Source organism: Melampsora larici-populina, assembly GCF_000204055.1.
Source record: "Melampsora larici-populina 98AG31 unplaced genomic scaffold MELLAscaffold_12, whole genome shotgun sequence".
Taxonomy (NCBI): Eukaryota; Fungi; Basidiomycota; class Pucciniomycetes; order Pucciniales; family Melampsoraceae; genus Melampsora; species Melampsora laricis-populina.
This window is the reverse complement of record NW_006768776.1, coordinates 1,048,171-1,056,417: the sequence shown is the minus strand read 5'-3', so window position 1 is coordinate 1,056,417 and position 8,247 is coordinate 1,048,171. Positions and strand designations below refer to the sequence as shown.

Below are 8,247 nucleotides of genomic sequence, written 5' to 3'. Positions count from 1 at the left end.
GTAGCATTCCTTACTAGTCTATCTCTTCAGATATTTACAGATCAGTTTAGGTTCTTTCATGTGTTTCAAGAGGGAGGTGTATCTACCTTCCTAGATTGTAACCATTGGAAATGATTTTATGAGATTTTTCTGAATCTTCTTCTGAAGAAACTGTTAAGAATAATGCACCACTTGAAGCCTATGCACCATCTTGACGCCAATAACTAGACATTTTTTTTGGAAAGTTTGGTTGTAGGTTTGTAGGGACTCATTGAGGATCTATGAGAGAAGAATTTTTGGCAGGGGATCTTTGCTTACCGGAAATGGTTTCCTCCTATCAAGGATTCTAAACAACTTCCTAGTAAAGGGTCACCATAATCTGTTTTTAAGGTTATGATAGCAAAATTGAGGTCAATCTTGAAAATTTATTGAGAGCAATGAATAGATTTTGCCATCACATACCTTGACGATATACCTTTTTCTGAAACCATTGGATTTAATTTCATCAATGCAAATGTAAGTCAGAAAATAAATCTACTGGAAGACTGAAAAAAGTTGAAAAAATTGACTCAACTTGATTCAGCCAACCATTTCCGTCACCTAGATTGGCTGATTGAATATCGCCTAAATGAAGTCCTAAACATTCTTGAGAACTGAAAGCAAATAAGTTGACAAAGTGGACAAAATGGTTTATGAGCAATGAGTTGAATAATATTGCCTGCGGTAAAATTGTGATATGGTGATGAAGAATAAGACAAAAGAATGATAGAAATGACTCAACAATCCGATTGATTTGGCAAATTTTGCAAACCCTGAATCAGTAAGGACTTCAGGTGAACTTTTTGCAGAAATGATCACCTAGTTTTGAAATAAAACAGAAAGTTGAACAGAATAGGGGAATTAACCTTCAGGATTGAGTCATCTGAAGATTTTTGTGCTTAAAGAGGATATCCAATATTCACATTTAAGGGTTCACCTAAACCATTGGAAGGAATTTTATTGAGACTTTGACCTCCTCCATCGGAAGGCAAATAATAAGGAACCTTATTATCATTGTTGGATGTTGAGTTTTGACATAGGCAAGTTATCATAATGAAGGAAAGATTGAAGCGGCTTGAAGAAAAACAAATCATCTATTCTTGTTTTTTGTTTAAAGTATGTGAAGGAGGGAGGGATAAATTGATACAACCTTTCAGTTAGGGGAATTGTGTCGCGAAAGGCTTTATGTATTTTATTTTGGTGGAAAAAAGGCCCTTCTTGTGAGGTAGATGACAAAGCGTTTTGATCTATTTGATGATCGACAAAAAACGTTAATCCTCTGCAGGTTCGAATGAAAATTTCAATAGGAGATGACAAATTTCGAAATCAAGGGAGTCAAGTCAGCAGCGGTAACAAGTGTGAGAGGAGGGAGCCAAAGTGATTCAGATAATTACACAGCTGATGAATTTTTAAGCCTTCTTTTTCTGAACTTTTGAGACTGACTCCTGATGAGAAATTGGGAGGGAGAATTGTTCGAGAAGTAAACTGATGCTGTTAAAATCTGACCAGTTCAACAAGTTATGCAAGGACTGCCTTTGCGTGACATTTGTTGTCAAGAGCTACAAGTGACGAAAAACCATTTCTCGACTACGGGATCTGGATAGAACACAATTTTGAACTTCAAACTCTAACTAGGGTGACATACCTCGGTGAATTCGGTCAAAGTGCCATTTTTGCGACAATCTCAAGGAGCAGGATCTGAAAATGGCTCGGTAATTTAATTCAGCAGTTCAATTATTTTGAGAAAAAGATCGGGCAATCAGCCAAAATGCGAACGCGGCCTGTTAAATGTGTCTGTAGATAGGATATATGAGCCCCAACATTGGTGCAAACTGGTCAAATTTTAGCAAGAAAACAAAGAATCATCAACATTCTGCATACGCGCTGTAAAGATCGCCACATAGTCGAGAGATGATTTTTGCCAACTGTAAAGTTATGATATCAGTGAGGTTTCATGTGAAATGTTTTTTTTGTGTTCATGCCGTCTACTAGGTTGGCAATGAAACGCTGGATGATAAGCGTAATCTAGCGCGAATCTTCTAGATATACAAGGCAAGAGTTCAATAGACGCTGTTCAACTGTAGCTAGTTGCAAATCCAATTCCATTGTTGCAAAACAATAGCTCTCCATAGTGTGTAAGTAGTCACGAACACGAATTTCATCCCGCCTTGCCTGATCATTCCGCGTACTATGGTGTCAAGGATAGTCGAATTGAAGTTAAAAACTTATCTGCTTATTTAGGGTTATCTAATCTCATATTCATTCTTACTATTTCCTTTTCTCGTCTGATATACTATGATATCATCTTACTCATTTCTTATTTATGATGTCATTGCTGTGAAATGCTATTAGTAATCTGATCGTGTCTTGTGATGTCTTCGGTATATATAAAGAGTGCTTCCTTACCTATTGTATTTCCTCTTTTCCTTACCGATTCTATTCATCACTTCGAGCAGGTATTGTTCTGCTCCTTATCGGTCACTGAGATACTTATATCTCTTACTAGTTACTAACTAGCATTCCCTAACAGGTTATTATTCTTCTTATTGTTGTTTCTGCTCTTGTGCTGTTTATTAATAAAATCTTACCGATTCTATTCATCACTTCGAGCAGGTATTGTTCTGCTCCTTATCGGTCACTGAGATACTTATATCTCTTACTAGTTACTAACTAGCATTCCCTAACAGGTATTGTTCTGCTCCTTATCGGTCACTGAGATACTTATATCTCTTACTAGTTACTAACTAGCATTCCCTAACAGGTTTGCTCATAAGTCTCATAGCCATCTCGCAATTAGTCGTGTTAGGAAATTAATTGGTTTGAAGTTCGTTTGAGTAAATCTCGATATTCCCCGATTCTTGCTCGGAAGGAACCGTGGTCCAGCTGTGATGGTGAGAACCACTACTTTTCCATCTTGTGATATACCATGATTTACTGACAAAATCAGTCACATGATAATCAGCCTTGCATGTCCCACTCCAAAATTTGACCCAGTTAACCTATGAGCTTGAGCAGCTTTTTGAGTCCTGAATTAACTTACCTCCTACATTACCTGCAGGGAGCATACCATCTACATATTCTACCCGAGTGAAATATTTTCTGTTTCCAAAGGCTGTGTTACCTGTAGTAGCATTAGCTACTAATCTGTCTCTGTATCACGAATTTGTCAGTCTTGTAATATACATTATACCTGAAGCTCTTTGATGACATGGCGGAGAAAGGTGAAACCCTTACCTCCCTAGATTGTAGCCATTGGGAACTATAGTATGTGAATGATTTAAATCTTCTTCTTGCGAAACAGATAAAAAAAGGGCACCACTTGATGCTTTTGTGCCATTTTGACGCCAAAAACTGGAGAGTTGAGATTTGAAAGACAACATATAAATAAAGTAAGTATAATCAAGTTTTTTCTGGAAAAATGTTGACGGTTGGAGATGAATTACCGGAAGTGGTTTCCTCCTATGAAAGTTTCCAAACAGCTACCGAGGAATGGATCACCAAAATCTAGTTTTATGATGCATGAAAATTTATTATTCAGAATGATGATGATGGTCAAGAAACAAAAATTGATCAAAATTGTCTCTGTTCATAAAATTTTGTCAAACTGAAGTCGAGAGGTTTAGGAAATATTTTTGTTACCTTGACGAAAGAGCTTTGTCTGAAAATAACGAATTGAAGTTTGTTGATGAAAACATTAAAGTAAAGAGTATCCAAAAACAGTTTTTTTGTTCTTAACTTACCTCATTTACCCACCCATTTCCATCACCTAGATTAGCTTTCTGTAATTCACCTCTATGAAGTCCCAAACATTCTTGAGAGCTATATAAATCAAACAAAATTAAAATCTATATAACTTCTGTTTCACTTTTTCGAAAAAAATCTTTACATATGATGGAACAAGATAGAAAATAAATGAAACTCAACAATCCAATTGATTTAGCAAAGTTTTGTATACCTGAATTTGTTAGGATTTCAGGTGAGCTTTTTGCAGAGATGATAACCTTGTTTTTTCAAATGGTGAATTCGCGGTCAATGAGCATTATATAAAGATAGTTTAATCTTCAGGATTTGAATTCACATTCAGAGGTTCACCTAAACCCGATATTGTGGCTCTGTTGAGACTCGTACCTCCTCCTTCAGATGGCACGTAATAAGAAATCTCGTCGGAAGTCGAGTTTGCAAGTAAACAATTTATGATTAAGCAAAAATGAATCAGTAACCAGTTTGAAGAAAACATTGAAAAATAATCAAGAATAAATTTGGTCTTGAAAGCGAATGCGAAGAAGGTAGAAAAACAAGATAGTACCAAAGCATGAGATCATGCACCTTCAACCAATCTAGAATAGGAGAGGCTCAATGCCTTTATATCAGTCTCCAAAATCAGTTTTGTGAGCTTTGATGTAGCGTTGATCGGTTCAAGAATGTACTAATGTAATTCCTCCACAGGTTTATGAACATTCAATGTCTGAGATATCTATATTTCCAATTGGAGAAATGCATAGGGAGTCAGAAGTGGTGAGCGAAGGGGGTTAGCTAAGGTAATCAAAGTTGCATAGCGGATGATTTTCGAGACTTTGCAGCTGTTGAGGTTTACTCCTGACTGAATTATAAAGTGAAGTTGAAGCCTATGGGGGCCTGGTGCGACTGATCATCAAACAATGGATTTTCAATTTGAAGTTTCTAGTATAGCAACTGTCTGTCTAAGATTTTTCTCAAGGGCTGGATCAAACTGGAAGAATCAAGACTAACACATGAGTTCAATGAGGCTTCGTGAGGACTCGGAGTATATTGAACGCGCTTCTCGTAAGTTGCCTCATGATGAGCGCAATTCCTTTAGATACACACAGAAAGAATCTAACTTGAATACTGTTTAAGTTTGCACTTTGAACTCACAGTCTATGTGTAGGCCTTTTGTAAGTAGTCAAGATCATCGGATACAAGTTGAAATATATCATCGCCATCAGATGACCTTTCATTAGGAATCTATGTATTCACCTTGATTTGAAGCTTTATGCGTAAACCGGGCTCTCCTCACACTGGGCTAGTGAAAAATGAAGGATTTGTGTTTACATGTTATCACTACATAGATACTCCCCTAAACTGTGCTTCTAATCTGACCTTCCGACCAAGAGTGCAATCTCCAGCCATTATCTAATTATTCCCATCACTCCTAGGCGAGTTTTCAGGATTCCCTGGTCAAGAAAACTTTGTTTAATTGACTTACAGATATCACGAATCAGAAAAGGGGCGGCTCGTCGAGATACGAGAAGCAGTATACTGAGTGGCCCCCCAAGAGGGTTTGGGGCCTGGGCTACATCTGACTTGTTGTCGATTTTTCTTACATACCTATCAGCTCAATACTTACTCTGAGTCTCATCTCTACCGAGCTCGGCCAATGGATTTCTCGGATCAACTTTTTTGACACGCATCAGGTGCGCCAGACCTGTCAAAGTTTCGTGACATCCAGTCCAGTATACCATCTGCACAGTGCTTGCATGTGCATCACCTCAATATCCCTTGCGCACCCGTCAGAAACTAGGCTTACACATTTCTTATCACATATGTAATCAAACCTCACTTCCATGTACTAAGTAAGTATACTTGTTGCTGGGAGCTTAGTTCAGTTTGAGTCATGGTGCACATCATGTATGTAATACATATACTAGCATGGTAAATAGATATCATGTAGCAGTAAACTTCATATCATGGCATCACGGGCACTTGTTATAGCTTGTTTTCTGTGAGACTTGAGGATCAGTGGCCAGGTGCTTTGAACCCCCCAGCACCCAAGCCCATGTGACTGACTCATATAAATCATGTTTAAGGAGCTCTCTTGAGTTTTTCAATGAAAAGGCAGATAAACTGTCCAACTTGGTCAACCAACATGGCTGATCCTTGATGCTTATTGAAGAATCTGGGACAAGCACCTTTAAAAAAGGTTTAGCTAAATATCACCAAATTACATTCTTCCCTCTCTTGAAGTCAGCTCAAAATCACAATGTCTGGCTCTTGTTCTTGTGCCCCCTGTTTTACCAAGCTTAAGGGGAATGGGTCTGTCACTCAGCAAACAATCTCAAACCATCTTGCCAAATATTTACTAGCTCCTTCAAAATTGTAGCACCTACAATTAGGTGGGATACAAGAAAATGGACATTCTTGTTGCTAGTATTAGTTATCTACCTACAATCCATTGCAGGAATATCAAACAAATAAGCCAACACCACTTCTCGAGTTACAATGAAGAGGATTCTTAAAACTTGGATCACAGCCCTTACAAGAAGAAAAAGCTCAAATATCCCGTGGACATCCAAACAGCCTTATCTCTATTGAACATCAATCCAGCAGTTCATTGGACATTGCTTTGTCCTTCCTGTTTTCAACTTCACAATACATCAACCAAGACCAGTGAATACTGTGAAGAGTCTACCATTCAATTCACTTATTGAAATAATGGCATAAGATCTGATTGAAGCCATAGATCCATTGCTTGTCTCAATCTCTTGTACATGAAGCAGGAAATTCACCACCAGCGCATGGTGGCATGAAAATGTTGAATATAATCATTATCAACCTTCAAGTTGCCATCAATAACAGTGATCTTGCACTAATGTGGGTTTCAGAGGCGGCATTATTACCTGGAGGTCCATCACAAGTTTTGAAAAATCCCTCAACCAAATTTTGCTAATAGTAAGATGGAGGATTGGGTACTGGCTCACTATCAGTCTTGCACTTCATCAAGAAAAGGGCTAATGTGTAGCAGCTGGTCTATTGAGACACAAGTACAGCAATAGTATTTTTCAACATGTAAGAAAAAGACTTACCCAAAACTTGAAGTTGTTACCAATATTCTCCAAGTTAACCTCTTCCAAACCCTGAATGGGGCTGTGTTTCTTTAACTTTGCCAGAGTGATTGACTTTCTGGTAGATCACCTGGTTTTGGGAAGGGAAATAGTTGAAGATTTGCTCTTTACATAGCTAGGGTTGAGTGCAAGTTGCAACATTGTGTAAAGGTTTCTTGATATTTTCAACATCCTCTTTCAATCATCAGGTTTCTTATTCCAGGTATTCAAAGCAAGGTACTGAAATATTGGGAGTAGGATTATTACTAGTGGGGAGATTCAAGGTACAGCTAGAAGCACTTTTGGTGGGCTGCCTATTGCCAGGGTTGCTGGGTGTGGAAGTGGTGTATTTGATATTTGGAAGGACTGGTTTAGTTGATTACAAAAATACATGATGTGAAGAGACAGTTTTTTTTTGAAATGATGGAAGAATTCAGCCAAAAAGTCCAAGTTGGGAAACTCAGGCTTTCTCTGGGTTTTTAGTTTGTATCCCATAATTGTCTATGATTTCACAGTTTTCCATTATTTGTGGTAATTTTTGTTTGATTCATAAGGTTCTGAGCCACAAATTGTCAACAGTGCTTATCATGCAACTCAAATGCTTTGAAGCCTCTTCAAGCTAGGTCATGATGTGAGATTAGAAGACAGAAGAGCAAGTTGATAGTAATTACAATTTGTGGATATTACCATTGGAGTTGACAAACCAATATTTATTGATGACAAAGTTTACAATGATTCTACTTTCAAAGCATGCATCTTGAGGACAAGATTATGTATAATGAAATACTATTGGAAAATTGGACAATGGACTATGTTAATGCACCAACCCAACCCGGTGAACTCGGGTTGGTCCCAGAACCGGGACCGGTTTGGGTTGGTCTCAGAAAGGCTTTGAGGAAAATCAGGCTGACCCGGTCTGGCCTGTCCATAAGGAAACAGGGCAAGTTTTAGTGAAATGATCCTCAATTTCTACAAAAAATTGTATCATTTCTTCAAATTGCCAAAATTGTATGGGCTATTGGTTCCATCCTAGGCGTTTATAAAGGTATCTGAAGCTCAATTAAGGATTTGAGCCTATCTGGTGTCAATCTCGTGGGTGCTTGGTTCTTTCCACAGCTGTCATCAAGTTTGGGCTACCAAACCGGGTTGGCTCGGTTTGAAATTGAGCTGGTCCCGGGCAGGCTGAGAATCGCGGGGTCAGGACCGGGTCGAGGCAATAACTACATACCCTACTATGTCCTAGGGTCACCTAAGCGGACCTAGGGTTGGGGGGTCTGAAAGCGCAATCCTTAACTTTAAACTTGACCAATGCCCACCGGAGCCCGCGGTATCTGCAAGCCAACTGCCTCACCATTCTTCTAACCAAGAACCACCCTTCAGCAATATTTCT

At 38.5% G+C, this 8,247-nt stretch overlaps 1 protein-coding gene across 1 annotated transcript; it reads right to left on the bottom strand.

The window, feature by feature from the left end:
- Nucleotides 1-2,794: 2,794 nt before the first annotated feature.
- Nucleotides 2,795-4,255, bottom strand: MELLADRAFT_124008 (uncharacterized protein; the record flags this gene model as incomplete). Its single annotated transcript, XM_007408343.1, has 8 exons — nt 2,795-2,952; nt 3,059-3,168; nt 3,253-3,369; nt 3,462-3,522; nt 3,658-3,676; nt 3,759-3,837; nt 3,943-4,019; nt 4,097-4,255. 8 exons carry the CDS (start codon nt 4,253-4,255, stop codon nt 2,795-2,797), a joined length of 780 nt encoding a protein of 259 aa, XP_007408405.1.
- Nucleotides 4,256-8,247: the final 3,992 nt, after the last annotated feature.